This window comes from Phalacrocorax aristotelis, chromosome Z (assembly GCF_949628215.1).
Source record: "Phalacrocorax aristotelis chromosome Z, bGulAri2.1, whole genome shotgun sequence".
Lineage (NCBI taxonomy): Eukaryota > Metazoa > Chordata > Aves > Suliformes > Phalacrocoracidae > Phalacrocorax > Phalacrocorax aristotelis.
Window position 1 is genome coordinate 1294119 of NC_134311.1, and position 16168 is coordinate 1310286.

Genomic DNA, 16168 nt, shown 5'->3' on the forward strand with positions numbered 1-16168 from the left:
TCCCACTGTAAGGGAAGATCGGGTTCATGACTGCCCGAGGACCTCAACATACATAAGTCTATGGGACCTGTTGAGATGCATCCCAGAGCCCTGAGGGAATTGGCTGATGGAGTTCCCAAGCCACGCTCCATGATATTTGAAAAGTCATGGCAGTCAGGGGAAGGCCCTGGGGACCGCAAGAAGGGAAACACTGTGCCCATATTTAAAAAGGGTAGAAAAGAGGAGCTGGGGAACTACCGGCCTGTCAGTCTCACTTCTGCCTGGGAAGATCATGGAGCAGATCCTCCTAGAAGCTCTGCGAAGGCACATGGAGGACAGGGAGGTGATTCGGGGCAGCCAGCATGACTTCACCAAGGGCAAGTCCTGCCTGACCAACCTAGTGGCCTTCTATGGTGGAGTGGCTGCATCAGTGGGCAAGGGAAGAGTTATGGATGTCACCTGTCTGGACTTCTGTAAGGCCTCTGACACTGCCCCCCACAGCATCCCTCTCTCTCAACTGGAGAGATATAGATTTGATGGGTGGACTGTTCAGTGGATGAAGAACTGGCTGGATGGTGGCATCCAGAGGGTTGTGGTCAATGTATCAGTGCCCAGAGAGAGACTGGTGATGAGTCGTGTCCCTCAGGGGTCTGTACTGGGTCCAGTACTGTTTAATGTCTTCATTAATGACATAGACAGTGGGACTGGGTGCACCCTCAGCAACTTTGCAGATGACACCAAGCTGAGCCGTGCAGTTCACACACCAGAAGGACACAATGCCTTCCAGAGGGACCTGGACAGGCTGGGGATGCAGGCCCATGTGAACCTCATGGGGTCCAACAAGGCCAAGAGCAAGGTCCTGCACGCGGGTCAGGGCCACCCCCGGTACCAGCACAGGGTGGGGGATGGGGGGATGGGGGGATGGAGAGCAGCCCTGCGGAGAAGGGCTCGGGGGTGCTGGGGGACGAGAAGCTGGACGTGACCCAGCAGCGTGCGCTCGCAGCCCAGACCCCCAGCCGTGCCCGGGGCTGCATCCCCAGCAGCGCGGGCAGCAGGGCGAGGGAGGGGGTCCTGCCCCCCTGCCCCGCTCTGTGAGACCCCCCTGCAGCGCCGCCTCCAGCTCGGGGCTCCTCGGCACGGGACAGACACGGGGCTGCTGGAGCGGGGCCAGAGGGGGCACAGAAATGCTCCGAGGGCTGGAGCCCCCCTGCTGCGAGGCCGGGCTGGGAGAGCTGGGGTTGTGCAGCCTGGGGAAGAGAAGGCTGCGGGGGAACCTTATTGCGGCCTCCCAGTGCTTAAAGGGTGGCTGTGGGAGGGATGGGGGCGACCTTTTTAGCAAGGCCTGCTGTGACAGGACAAGGGGGGATGGTTTCAAACTAAAGGAGGGTAGATTTAGACTGGATATAAGGAGGAAATTTTTTACGCTGAGAGTGGTGAAACCCTGGCCCAGGTTGCCCCAAGAGGTGGGAGATGCCCCATCCCTGGAAACGTTCAAGGTCAGGTTGGACGGGGCTCTGAGTGACCTGATCGAGTTGAAGATGTCACTGCTCATTGCATTGGTCCCTTCCAACCAAAAATATTCTTTGATTCTATGATCCTAATAAGTTACAAAAAATTTTCAGTGTAACGCTCACATCTTCTAATGCACACGGGTAAATAATCACGAGACTGACTAGAGAAAATTTTTTATTTTGTAACAAAATTTTACATATTCAGTCTAAAAAAGTACATTTAGTCAGGGTGTATTAAAAGAAAAACAAACAGGAGTTTCATCATGTGCCTAACAAAATAGCTTTTCTTCTAACAGTGTTTTTTCAAATCAAATACAACAAGGACTAAGGGACAATAGCAGAGACATTTTAACTGTCATGTGGAAAACATGATTAGTGCAGGAAGCTTTCTTTGTTAGTCTCTATGGGACAAGCATACATATATACCAGTACAGCAAGAATTATATGGTGCAATCCATTATTCAAAAAATATCTTCTAAAAGTGGATTTTGAGCTCTATTGAAGGAGTCAAAACTCCACTTAAATCCAAGTCTGAAACTGTAATCCCAAACCCTCTAAGACCTGCTAGGGGCACCTGAGTTTGCCAATAGCCTTCTTCCTTGACCCCGACATTGCCAATGCCCTGGAAGTTGGGCAGATGCTAGGACCAGTGGAAACCTTCCTCTCAGATATTTTACTTTTTTCAAAACCACTAGCCTAAATCACTTTTTTTAGCTGGTTCCTCATTTCTACTTCATACCACAGAAAAAAATTTACATTTTTTTAATACCATGGAGATTTTTACTTTCTACCATACAAAGTTATTCACAATTAGCAAACTCAGTACTGCCCTAATTCCTGACTGTTCATGATGAGTATGGTCTTAAAGCCTCCACTAAAAAAATTACTGACAGCAACTCAGCAAGCATCATGATCTACTTTCAGTCACATTTCCGAATGCTAAAGTATCAGTTTTAAAAATAGCTTTAAGATAATCACATTTTTGCAGAAAATCATCATACAGAATAAAAATAAGAATTTATAATAAGTCTAAGAATTTAAATTTATCAGATGTTCTGTGTTTGCAAGGACAGTACATCTGCACCTGATACAGGCAGCATAATGGAGATACTTTGTAACACGGAAAGCTGTTTTAATAGTACTATGCATTAAGCTGTGAATGAATAATAAACATTTTTTTTCACTGCCTGGCTTCTCAGTATAAAACCTGTGGTTGCCATTGACTAAAAGACATAATAGCAAAATATTTTTCTTGGTTGGATAGAAAGTGTTTTTATTTCCATTAAGCCTATTTTTAAATGCCTATAAAACATTTTCAGAATGTTAAAAATAGTATTTTGTTGTTTGTTATCTGTACTTAAATTATTGGCAACTGACTTCTAGCAAAAAACCTGGGAAAGCTTGCAAAATATTAAAAATTTAGGGCTACAAGTAAAGGCAGACAAACATTCAGACAACTTTAGTAACAGTTTTGTACAAGAAGTCAGTATTAGGCATAGAAACCATAATTTTGTTAACTGAGGAGGCCGCTGGTAGAAGCCCATGCTGTGACTGAGCATGCAATCAGGTGTCCAGGCAAGATGTAGCTCAGCTGTACGGTCATTTTTGTTCATGGCTTTATGCTTAAAAAAAGTTTTATTCATAACTATCCAGTTAACATGTGCTTTAAGTTTTTGATTTCTACTATAATGATAGGAAATTTATTCACACTTAAGTTCAATACATGTAACTTCCCTACTCATTTCTTGCTGCAATGTTTTCAGTTTTCTTTATTAATCTTGAAAAAGCAATGTACTGCTCTGTATTTCAGACTCCTTATATGCAAGACATATATAAGTACATCTCATCTTTTAAAGGACGTTAAGATCTCCGGAAGAAAAGTCAAAAATAAAAAAGATTTATCATTTTTACATAAAGATAACCTCAGAATTTGGAGGCTGCAGCAGCCAGCTGAGTCACCAGACCTTTTTTTTTTTGTGTGTGTCCAAAACCGTGACGGGAAGTACCCTCTCAACTGCTGCAAAATATCAACAGAAAAAAAAAATCACTCAACGCTGGTGTGGAATTTGAAAAGAGCAATGACCTATGTGGAAATGTAAAAAACAATTCGTATAAGCAGAAAGAGGATCTGCCTCCAGCAATCTGCTGTTCCATCGTCATCTCGCAGCTGCAGTTCCCAGGTACTTTTGATATGGGTCTGCTGTGGACATGGTGGAAACATGACTTAATTTTTTTCAGTGTCTTCTCTTTGTCTTTCTGGGCTCAGACTATATACCAGCATTGAAAGCGTCAGGCAAAGCAGAATTAAATGTACAAGAATGACAGTGAAGAGTTTACTTCCTTGACAAGATTCCACTTACACGAAAGCACCTATGCTCGGATGAGCAGCCTAATGTAAAGGTTGGGTTCATTTTGTCACTACCACACACTTCTAAGTTAGTGGCACGACACAAGAATGATTTGGGTGAAGAGAGGTCTCAACAGCGTCTGCAAGGGTCGTCCTAGTCATAATACTCAGGATTTATCTGTCCTTACAGCCAGCAGATCTGATCAGGTTTGCATCAGACGGTGTTAGCTGTGAGCACGGGATGAGAGCTGCATTTAAACCGAGTCCCTGCTGGGGAGGGTCGGGCTCAAAGTCCCGCCACAAGGGCCGACTCCTCACAGGATTGGCGTACCCGTGAGGGTCGCCTCCCTCCTCGCCTGGCCGCCACGTCAGACACTTATGCTGCCCATGGGGACCGAGGATTACCAGACCCACTCGGCCCAAACAAGTCGCTCGTGCCAGCAAAGTGTCTCCCAAAAACCCTACAACTGGCTGTCAACCCCCTGCCCTTCCCCCCAAGTCTGGGACCAGCACCGTATGGATACGCTCTGAGCGGGCTCAGCTCTTCCTGACTTGTTTCCTTTGGGGGGAAAAACGCAGCATGACCAGAGTAACAACGGTGCTCTAGAGACCATCAAAACAGACCTTCTTCTGCTTCGTACTCGGAAGAAAAATGATTTCATTTTCTAGGGATTTGAGAGGCACTAGAGTATATAGGGATGCTGAGGCATTCCCAGGGTTAAAACATCCACTCGTATGACCGTAAGAGTCTCAGTAAAAGGAACTGCAGGCATGGCTTGAAGTAGAAAATGAGTAGTAACTAAGATGCTTGTTAAGCCTGCCCTTTATTTTGCAAACCGACAGAGGCTGGTGTCAATTTTTGCACGCTTTGGCATACTTAAGGAACCGAGGGGTTGGCTTCTCGGCTTCCCTGCACTGCTGCTGTGCCCCTGCTGTGCACAGGTCTCCAAGAGGAGCTGTTTTAGCAGCCAAGGATTACCCTGAAGACCCATAAAATAACAAATAAAGGAAGTAGGAGGGGGATCAGATGACCGTCATGACTCCGTCCCCCACTACATTGAATCCCCACGGGTGTGAAATCCTTGTGCTTGAACGAAATCTTGGTGAAACATTTCTCAGTGCTTGAAGGAAAAAAGTAGCATAGTTTATTATCAAAGCAAGGAACATTAGTAAGTGCACTACAGCATGGCATAGGGTGTTCCCGGGAGACGGTATCTGGTTTTCCTCTTGACATGATTTTTACACTCTGTATAATTCCCAGGCAGAGGTCTCCCAGTCGAGGTGCGCTCTGCGTATGCTCAGGCTTCTCTACATCACCGTGCAATGGCATTTCTGGGAGTGGACATAGTTCCTGTAGTCAGCAAGCTGCTTCAGGTACAGACTGGAAGGCCATCTGTGCATCTCTACAAAATGGCGCTCCTCCACTAAAACAAAGCAATAAAGGAAGTAAATGTCACATCCAAACACAGAGCACAAGTGCACAGGCTGCAGGAAGTCTTTTAGAAGAGGCTAAAAAGCATTAGGGATAGAAACAGGGCCCGGAAAGTCAAGAGACCGCCGTCCGCTTTGCCGAGATCTCACTATGGTGCAGACACAAGGGTTACCGCACCGTGTTCCCTCCCTATTCAGTTAGCAATACAGGGGTCGCTTCACAAACGAGCAAAACACTCGTTAAAGAGGGCAGTGAGATTATCCTAGAGACAAATATTCTTAGTCCTTAGAAGACAACGAGAGCTGCAAATCAGCTGCGAGGGTTCGTCTGCGCCGCAGCCGCACAAGGGAGGGTATCCCACGCCCCAAGCCAATCGCTTGTCTCGAGAGAATCACAGCAAGGAAGGTAAGGAGGGCCACTGAGAACTCAGGAGGAGTTCTATCTTTCCGTGCGCGTGCTTTCTGTCACTGACAGGATCACAGCTCTGAGGCTGTATCCATCTTACTCAGAGCAATGCCCTTTCCCTTAGCAGAAGTGTGCCTTTCCATCCCCCAGCCGAGACTTTCCTGAGTCGCCGCAGCAGTGCTTGCCCCCTCCTTGCCGTGATGCTGAGCAAGCCAGAGGGAGTGCAGCGCAGTCCAGAGACCAGCAGCGCAGCGCAGAGACCAGCAGCGCAGAGACCAGCAGCGCAGAGACCAGCAGCGCAGAGACCAGCAGCGCAGACCAGACACCAGCAGCTCAGGTAAGAGACCAGCAGCGCAGCGCAGAGACCAGCAGCTCAGGGAAGAGAGCAGCAGCGCAGAGCGGAGAGCAGCACCGCAGCGCAGACACCAGCAGTGCAGAGCAGAAACCTGTAGTGCAGCGCAGCGTGCAGCACCGCAGGGCAGCGTGCACCAGTGCAGTGCAGAAACGAGCAGCTCAGGGAAAAGACCATCAGCCCAGAGCAGAGACCAGCAGCGCAGACCAGACACCAGCAGCTCAGGTAAGAGACCAGCAGCGCAGCGCAGAGAGCAGCAGCGCAGAGAGCAGCAGCGCAGAGAGCAGCAGCGCAGTGCAGAGAGCAGCAGTGCAGACCAGACACCAGCAGCTCAGGGAAGAGACCAGCAGCGAAGCGCAGAGACCAGCAGCGCAGAGAAGACACCAGCAGAACAGAGCAGAGACCAGGAGCGCAGTGCAGACCGCAGCAGCGCAGCACAGAGAGCAGCAGCGCAGCGCAAAAACGAGCAGCTCAGGGAAGAGAGCAGCAGCGCAGAGCAGAGACGCGCATCGCAGCGCAGAGACCAGCAGCGCAGCGCAGAGAGGAGAGCAGCAGCGCAGCGAAGAATCCTGTAGCGCAGTGCAGACACCAGCAGTGCAGAGCAGAAACCTGTAGTGCAGCACAGCGTGCAGCAGCGCAGTGCAGAGACCAGCAGCGCAGTGCAGAGAGCAGCAGCGCAGCGCAGAGACCAGCAGCGCAGAGACCAGCAGCGCAGCGCAGTGACCAGCAGCGCAGAGACCAGCAGCGCAGTGCAGAGAGCAGCAGTGCAGCGCAGAGACCAGCAGCGCAGTGACCAGGAGCGCAGAGAGCAGCAGCGCAGAGACCAGCAGCGCAGCGCAGTGACCAGCAGCGCAGAGACCAGCAGCGCAGAGACCAGCAGCGCAGCGCAGTGACCAGCAGCGCAGAGACCAGCAGCGCAGAGAGCAGCAGCGCATGCAGAGGCCAGCAGCGCAGCAGACACACCGTTAGCACAGCGCAGCTACCAGCAGCACAGGGCAGAGACCTGTAGGACAGAGCAGAGAGCAGCAGAGCATAGCGGAGACCAGCAGTGCAGAGTGCAGCAGTGCAGAGGAGAGACCAGCAGCGGAGAGGATAAACCTGCAGCGCAGCGCAGAGACCTGCAGCTCAGAATGGAGACCAGCAGCACAGGGCAGACACCAGCAGCGCAGCGCCAAGAGACGCAAAGCAGAGCAGAGACCAGCAGCTCAGCGCAGAGAGCAGCAGCGCAACGCAGTGTAGCAGCACAGGGCAGACAGCAGCAGTGCAGCACAGAAACCAGCAGCGCAGAGAGGAGACCAGCAGAACACAGCAGAGACCTGTAGCACAGCAGCGCAGAGAGCCGCAGCGCAGACCAGACACCAGCAGCTCAGGGAAGAGACCAGCAGTGAAGCGCAGAGACCAGCAGCGCAGACCAGACACCAGCAGAACAGAGCAGAGACCAGGAGCGCTGCGCAGACTGCAGCAGCGCAGGGCACAGACCTGCAGCTCAGGGAAGAGACCAGCAGCGCAGTGCAGACGTCATCAGCACAGCGAAGAGACCAGCAGTGCAGAGGAGAAACCTGTAGTGCAGCGCAGCGTGCACCAGCGCAGCGCAAAAACGAGCAGCGCAGTGCAGAAACGAGCAGCTCAGGGAAGAGACCAGCAGTGAAGCGCAGAGACCAGCAGCGCAGACCAGACACAAGCAGCGCAGTGCAGAGACCAGCAGCGCAGAGACCAGCAGCGCAGCGCAGAAACATGTAGCGCAGTGTAGCGTGCAGCAGCGCAGCGCAGAGACACGCATCGCAGAGGAGAGCAGCAGCGCAGCTAAAAATCCTGTAGCGCAGCGCAGAAACCTGTAGCGCAGCGCAGACACCAGCAGTGGAGCGAAGAGACGTGTCGCGCAGCGCAACATACGGCAGTGCCGCGCAGAGACCAGCAGTGCAGAGAAGAGATCAGCAGTGCAGCGAAAAATCCTGTAGCGCAGTGCAGAGACCAGCAGCGCAGCGCACAGACGAGAGCAGCAGAGCAACGCAGAGCGTAGCAGCACAGCGCAGAGACCAGCAGCACAGCGCAGAGACCCACAGCGCAGAGACCAGCAGCGCGCCGCTGAGAGCAGCACCGCAGCAGAGTGCACTAGCAGAGCAGTGCAGAGACCAGCAGCGAAGAGCAGAGACCAGCAGCGCAGCACAAAGACCAACAGCGCAGAGCACAGAGCAACAGCACAGCGCACAGACCAGCAGCGATGAGAATAGAACAGCAGTGCAAGTGCAGCGCAGTGCAAGACCAGCAACGCGGCGCAGAAACCAGCAACTCCAGGCAGAGACCAGCAGCGCACAGCGGAGACCATCAGCGCAGCAGAGAGTGCAGCAGCTCAGGGAAGAGACCAGCAGTGCAGCGCAGATACTAACAGCGCAGTACAGAGAGCAGCACCTCAGCAGAGTGCACCAGCAGTGCAGCGCAGAGACCAGCAGCGCAGCGCAGAAACCTTTAGCACAGCGCAGAGACTAGCAGCGAAGAGCAGAGAACAGCACTGCAGAGACCAGCAGTGCAGAGCAGAGACGAGCAGCGCAGCCGAGTTTACAGCAGCTCAGGGAAGAGACCAGCAGCGAAGCACACAGACGAGAGCAGCAGCACAGCGCATAGACCAGCAGAGAAGAGCAGAGAGCAAGCGTGCAGTGAAGAGACCAGCAGCACAGACCAGAGACCAGCAGCACAGACCAGAGACCAGCAACTCAGGGAAGAGACCAGCAGCGCAGCGCGCAGAAGAGAGCAGCAGCGCAGTGCAGAGACCAGCAGCGCAGCACAGAGAACAGCAGCGAAGAGTAGAGACCAGCAGCACACACCAGACACCAGCAACGCAGCGCAGACACCCGCAGCGCGGCGCAGAGACCAGCAGTGCAGCGCAGCAACCAGCAGCTCCGGGAAGAAACTATCAGCGCAGCACAGAGAACAGCAGCGCAGATACTAACAGCGCGGTGCAGAGAGCAGCATCGCAGCAGAGTGCACCAGCAGAGCAGCGCAGAGACCAGCAGCGCAGTGCAGACACCAGCAGAGCAGCGCAGAGACCAGCAGCGCAGTGCAGACACCAGCAGTGCAGTGCAGAAAGCTGTAGCACAGCGCAGAGATCAACAACGCAGAGCACAGAGCAACAGCACAGCAAAGAGACCAGCAGTGAGGCACAGAGACCAGCAGTGCAGCACAAAAACAAGCAGCGCAGCACAGAGACCAGCAGCAAAGAGCAGAGAGCAACAGCGCAGCGCAGACACCAGCAGTGCAGCGCAGAAACCTGTAGCGCAGGGCAGCGTGCAGCAGCGCAGAGAAGACGCCAGCAGCGCAGCGGAGTTTGCAGCAGCTCAGGGAAGAGACCAGCAGTGAAGCACAGACACCAGCAGCGCAGAGAAGAGACCAGCAGAGCAGGGCAGAGACCAGCAGCGCAGAAACAAGCAGCTCAGGGAAGAGACCACCAGCGCAGAGTGGAGAGCAGCAGTGCAGCAAAGAGAACAGCAGTGCAGCGCAGAAACCTGTAGTGCAGCACAGCGTGCAGCAGCGCAGAGCAGCACAGATCAACAGCGCAGAGCACAGAGCAACAGCACAGCGAAGAGACCAGCAGCGAAGAGCAGAGACCAGCAGCGAAGAGCAGAGACCAGCAGCGCAGCGCAGAGACCAGCAGTGAAAATCCGAGAGGAGCACCACAGCAGAGTGCACCAGCAGAGCAGCGCAGAGACCAGCAGCACAGTCCAGAGAGAGCAGGGGCATATAGCAGAGACCAGCAGCACAGTGCAGCGTGCAGCAGCGCAGCGCAGAAACAAGCAGCTCAGGGAAGGGACCAGCAGAGCAGCACAGACATCAGCAGCGATGAGAATAGACCAGCACTGCAGCACAGTGACCAGCAGAGAAGAGCAGAGAGCAAGCGTGCAGTGAAGAGACCAGCAGCACAGACCAGAGACCAGCAGCTCAGGGAAGAGACCACCAGCGCAGCGCAGAGACCAGCAGTGGAGCACAGAAACTTGTAGCGCAGCGCAGCGCAGACATCAACAGCGCAGAGCACAGAGCAACAGCACAGCAAAGAGACCAGCAGTGCATCAGAGAGTGCAGCAGCGAAGCGCAGAGACCAGCATCTCAGGGAAGAGACCAGCAGCGAAGCGCAGACACCAGCAGCGCAGCGCACAGCACCGCAGCAGAGTGCACTAGCAGAGCCGTGCAGAGACCAGCAGCGCAGAGCATAGACCAGCAGTGCAGCACAGATACCAGCAGCGCAGTGAAGAGACCAGCAGCCGAGGGCAGAGACCTGCAACACAGCGCAGAAACCAGCTGCACTGCAAAGAATAGAGCAGGAGCATATCGCAGAGACTAGCAGGTCAGCACAGAGTGCAGCAATGCAGAGCAGAGACCAGCAGCTCAGGGAAGAAACCAGCAGCACAGCGCACAGACCAGCAGCGCAGCGCACAGACGAGAGCAGCAGTGCAACGCAGAGCGTAGCAGCACAGCGCAGAAAACAGCAGCACAGCAGAGAGATCAGCAGAGCAGCACAGAGACCAGCAGCGCAGAGAAAAGACCAGCAGCGAAGAGCAGAGAGCAACAGCGCAGAGAAGAGACCAGCAGCGCAGCGCAGAGACCTGTAGCGCAGCGCAGAGTGCAGCAGCGCAGGGCACAAAACAGCAATGCAGCGCAGAGACCAGCAGCGCAGCGGCGTTTGCAGCAGCTCAGGGAAGAGACCAGCAGTGAAGTGCACAGACCAGCAGTGCAGCAGAGTGCAGCAGCACAGACCAGATACCAGCAGCGCAGAGCAGAGACCAGCAGCGCAGCGCAGACACCAGCAGAGCCATGCAGAGACCAGCGGCGCAGCAGAGAGTGCAGCAGCTCAGGGAAGAGACCAGCAGCGCAGCGCAGATACTAACAGCGCGGTACAGAGAGCAGCACCTCAGCAGAGTGCACCAGCAGTGCAGTGCAGAGACAGCATCGCATCGCACAGAGAAGCACCTCAGCGCAGAGAGCAGCAGCAAAGAGCAGAGAGCAGCAGCGCAGCGCAGAAACCAGCAATGCAGCGCAGAAACCTGTAGCGCAGTGCAGCGTGCAGCAGCGCAGGGCAGAAAACAGGCAGCTCAGCGCAGAGAGCAGCAGTGCAGAGCAGCGTGCAGCAGCGCAGCAGAGTTTGCAGCAGCTCAGGGAAGAGACCAGCAGCACAGCACAGAGACCAGCAGCGCAGCGCACAGACGAGAGCAGCAGCACAACGCAGAGTGTAGCAGCACATCGCAGAAAGCAGCACCACAGCAGAGAGATCAGCAGAGCAGCGCAGAGACCAGCAGCGCAGCGCAAAGACCAGCAGTGCAGTGCAGAGACCAGCAGCGCAGGGAATAGAGCAGCAGCACAACGCATAGTGTAGCAGCGCAGACAGCAGCAGCGCAGCAGAGTGATCATCAGAGCAGCACAGAGACTAGCAGAGAAGAGCAGATACCAGCAGCAAAGACCAGACGCCTGCAGCACAGACCAGAGAGCTGCAGCAGAGTGCAGAGACCAGCAGTGCAGCGTAGAGACCAGCAGCGGAGAGCAGAGAGCAGTAGCGCAGTGCAGAGACATGCCACAGGGTTGAGAGCTGCAGCGCAGAGCTGAGACCAGCAGAGGAGAGCAGAAACCTGCAGCAAAGCGCACAGAGAAGCAGCACAGCGCAGAGACCAGCCGTGCAGGACAGAGAGCAGCAGCACAGCGCAGGGACATGCAGCGCAGAGAAGAGACCAGCAGCGCAGTGCAGAGAGCAGAAGTGCAGCACAGACCTGCATCTCCTGTCCTTGGTCCTGGCGACTACAAAGTCCTCTGTCATCACGCACACATACGTGAGCCTCGCAACCGAGGAAAGAAGAGGACCTTTAGTGTCCTTTGGAGCAAGCAGAGCTTCGGCTCACTGCTAAGAAGAATCCCTTCTGGAATACGCTGGCCCCCAGCAACGCTCAAAAGCTCACCGTGCGTCAGAGAGATGCACCCGTCAAGATCACCTTCATCGGGGTGACGAGAAACCCCACAGCTACGGAGCAAGACTTTCTAGAGTTACGTGTCAGGAAACAAGACACTGTTAAGGAAAATAAATCTCAGTTCCCTGGAAGAACCTGGGCTTATTTACTGGGCATTAGTTACTTGATTTTGTGAGATCTGCCGCAGGCACCGTAGGAGTCCTGCTTCCTTCAGAGGAAGCCCCAACCCTCAAGGAGCAGGTGTCAGACGTGGCTCTCTTCTTGACTTGATTCAAACGCACAGACTAAACAAACTCAGGTACCTAAGGTGGAGGGGCTGATGCCCAGCGACCAACCGCCCGAGCCGGTTCAGTTCTGGGTGGGAACGTGGCCATCGGCACGGGAACCAAATGACAAGGGCAGGCGGCTGCTGGCTCTGCTGCTCTTCTCGTGCCCAAGCTGGTGCCACAGTCGGGTGGTGACACCCGGCTCAGCCAGGCTCTGCACGGGATCAGACTGCGTAGCCTAAAGGAGGCCTAGTCGTCGTCTCATGCACAAGTGTTCTTGTCCAGGAGCTCGCTTCTGATCTACGCAGAACTGAGAAAAACCCTCTTTATTTAAAAGGAAGAGATAAATTACCTGAAAGATCTTGAAATTCCGGCTTCTGACTGAAGATGAGGTAGTTAGTAGCAATAAAGTGAAGGAGCCAAGTTGAAAGGCAATCAGAATTGTGGAACTGTGAGAAGAAGGGAAACGCAAACCGCACTTAATGCCACCGTCCCTGAAACACAACCACGCCTCGCAGGTCCAATTATGTCAGACTTCCACCATCAGCACAGCGCTTTGCCAAATAAAGCTTTGACTGTAGGAGGTAGCAAAGGAAAAGCCATTGATGGAAACAGGGCGGCAGATGGAGGCCCAGGAACAAACGACACAGCCCCTCCCCAGCGGTGTGACCCAACGCCGGGGCTCCCCTGGGCATCGCTCTTGCAAATGTTTGTCTTCTGCACAGTCGCAGAGCTTCAGAAAACGGGAGGCAACGCGCGTGGCACGTTGGTTGTGTTGGGCCCTTTTTCTCCGCTAAATGCTGTTCATGCAAGACAATATCCTGCCCGAGACCTGCAAACGCTTCACTTTTTATTTTCCTCTTTTGTTTTCCAAATCTGTCTTTACCATCTCTTTTCTCTCTTTTTTTTCAGCTTCTAATCTTTTGTTCTCATGCTTTTTATGTATTTCACTCAATATTCTCTCAGGTTAGATATCCTTTGCCACTCGCATATAATACAATTTTTCTTTTTGACTAAAAGAGCAAGTGGTGCAGCTTCACTTGCTTAAAGCGCATCTTTTCTGGCAGAAGTAACAATTAAGCTGAATTATTGCCACGTGGCCTTAATGAAGTAATTGCGTACATTTTGTTATGAGTGCACGTTCCGCCATAAAAGGGTGACGGCCTTATTTTAGCTGACCTTGTGCCACCGGATATCCCTAATGAACAGATTGTATATCAATGTTTGTCCTTGGGAATGGAAATTATTAAGACCTTAATATATTATATTTTTAAAACCAAAAAAACTAATTGGAGGCAACATATATATTCTTATTTTATACACATGACACATACCTTAGCTTTTTTGAGCAAGCTAACAATGCTGAGACTCGTGGATGCCAGTTCCCTGCTAGGCATGCTCTGAAGCTGCGTGATAATGTAAAGCTCACAAATATGCTGGAGTCTCATTACTTGGTACATCTCTGCACAGATCAAGAGAGACATAGCTTGGAGAATACTGGCTGAAAAACAAGAAAGCAGAAGTTGCAGGTGGCTCAGTTTTTTGACAGGATGATCAATGACACTGTTCACAGAGTCTCCTAACAATGAACACAAAGTCAAACTGCTGTTGATCACCTTGCTTTACTTTTCATTACTGTCATTGTAAGTTTGCTATACCAGTCTCTTTTTTCCAGATAAACTATGTAATTAACAGGAAAAGCATAGTCAGTACTTTTTAGAAGGCAAGTGTAAAAAATTGTAGTCAGTATCCTGTATCTTGAAGATGCTGAGTCAAGTGCTGCTGGTCTATTTAAAGCAAGTGATGATTAATAAGAGGATTTAGCTTTCTAACTTCTCTTTCAAAAAAGAACCTCTATGATATACGTGCCAGAAGATATAGTGAAAAGGCCAAAAAGAAAACAGAGCACCTGTATTTTTTTAAAAATGAGATACAGAGTTTGCACATTTAATCTGACGGACAAGGAAATGTTAGACTGGAAAGAGAAACATCGAAAACCTAAGAAGAAGGTAGAATTATTTGAAAACAAAATCAAAAATGCATATCACATCATCATTCATTCATTCATTATATCAAAGGAAAATTATCTGTATTTCAATCATTTTTCATATTTAGTATGTAGATTTTCTTCTCATTAAAAAAGACAAAGGTTAAAACACAAAGAATACTTTAGCTCAATTTTTCTTGCCAAATAGTCCAGCTGACTTTTTTTTCTTCTGGTTTTACATACAAATAAGGTATCCATGTGTATAAATAAGGTATTCTTGCAAATTAACCTTGTTTATATTAAGCTTAACAAAATATATGCTAAAAAATATTACAATTTTGAAATAAAAACCAGAATTAAGATTAGAAAGCAATACTGTTTTGATGTAGAAAGAAAATTCTGAATATTGTAATGGACCAGAAATAAATCTCACAGTTTTTTGAGTCTTGCTCTGTAAGCACAGAACAGCGATATTTGTTCTGCCTCCAGTTGATTTTACTGGAAAAAGACTAATTAATTTTTTTATTGCACATTATGAACTAGTTCTCTTTCTTGAGACACTACTCGTAAAAATATTTGCATTTTTCAGTGAAATAAATGCTGCTACATTGCTTTCCACCCATGCCCCACTGTGGAAAAATGAGTAACGGATATACGTGTGTTTTTAAATTTTCTTACCTGGGCAGCAGGAGTCGGTATAGAGATACTCTAGAAAGGACAGGAAAGTGTCTTTGGAAACCCCATACACTGGAACCAGAATATTATTTGCTTCTAGATAATTACCATTAAACATAGCTGCCATTACCTCACAGCGAGCTACCAGAACTGCTCTGTGGGCTGGTACAGTTGCACCTGCACGATGCAAGACAAGGTATATGATTATTTTAAAAACACTATAATATCTTTATTTTAAAGCTCATGTTTTCTTAGAAGACCTTCATTTCACTGAACATGATTTAAATCAATTTTAGGGTATTTAAAATTAACAGTATCCAATTGATAATTAATATACTTTGTACCAACCAAGATGTTCACACCTGCCTAGAAGCCACCAGAAAAAAAAAAAGAAATAACAAATGCATTATGACAACCTGCTCCCAGCAGCAGGTGCTCCAAACAGGGCAAACTTTTATCAGTCAAAAACAGGCTTTCAACTGGTATAAAATGCGACACCACTGGAGTTACAACAGTTTACACTAACTGGACCTCTGGCCCATTGCATAAATATGCGGGGCTGTGAATTATCATACAAATGAGTAACCTGTGGTCATCAGTAGTGCCGGTGGCAATGAATGTGTGTTCCAGAAGCCAAACTTTCACATAACCACACAAAGCAGAGAAAGGCAAATTATCACGGATGAAATTCCATTAAACCCATTAAGTATGAATTTAACCAGATTAAGTATTTTGCTTAAGTGAATTTCCTGGTGGTTTTCTTGCGAAGATAATGCCGATAAATTTTCCCAGAAATGTTTCCATTTTGTAATATTTGGAAGTGAATAATTTACTTTACTAGAGCATTTGTAGGACCTAGTAAGGTTAACAGCCCAATGCAGCAGAGGTCTTACAGGCTCTTAATGAAAATGGGGGCAGCCTGAGCTTCTGACTTCTGCAGGCTCCAGATGAACTTGACAGTCCTGTGTGCAAGGAAGTGCCAAACGACTGCCGGACAGGAGAGCAACCAAAGACAGAATGAGAACTTACAGTCAGAAATAAAAGTTTCAGTCAAAATCATAATAAACAGATCAACTGACGTGCAAGATAAATATACTGTAAATACTTACGTAGAAGCTACTGTCTTAACTTCCTGCTTATCCACAACCCTGCCACCTGCCTAAATACTTGAAGACGACTGGCACTTTTTGATCTTTGTTCTAATTCTGTTCACCTGTGCTTCTATTCCAAACTGTCTAAGCTGCATACAAAATGTATGTATTTCTACAG

At 50.3% G+C, this 16168-nt stretch overlaps 1 protein-coding gene across 1 annotated transcript in view; it reads right to left on the reverse strand.

Annotated features, from left to right (window-relative positions):
* Positions 1-4072: 4072 nt before the first annotated feature.
* Positions 4073-16168, reverse strand: part of RHOBTB3 (Rho related BTB domain containing 3) — a 36148-nt gene continuing 24052 nt past the window's right edge. The window contains exons 10-13 of the mRNA XM_075079141.1: positions 14903-15076; positions 13572-13738; positions 12590-12686; positions 4073-5261 (exon numbers count right to left, since the gene is read on the reverse strand). Coding sequence (XP_074935242.1) covers positions 5146-5261; positions 12590-12686; positions 13572-13738; positions 14903-15076 — 554 coding nt within the window. The 3' untranslated portion in view covers positions 4073-5145. The remainder of the gene's footprint in view (positions 5262-12589; positions 12687-13571; positions 13739-14902; positions 15077-16168) is intronic.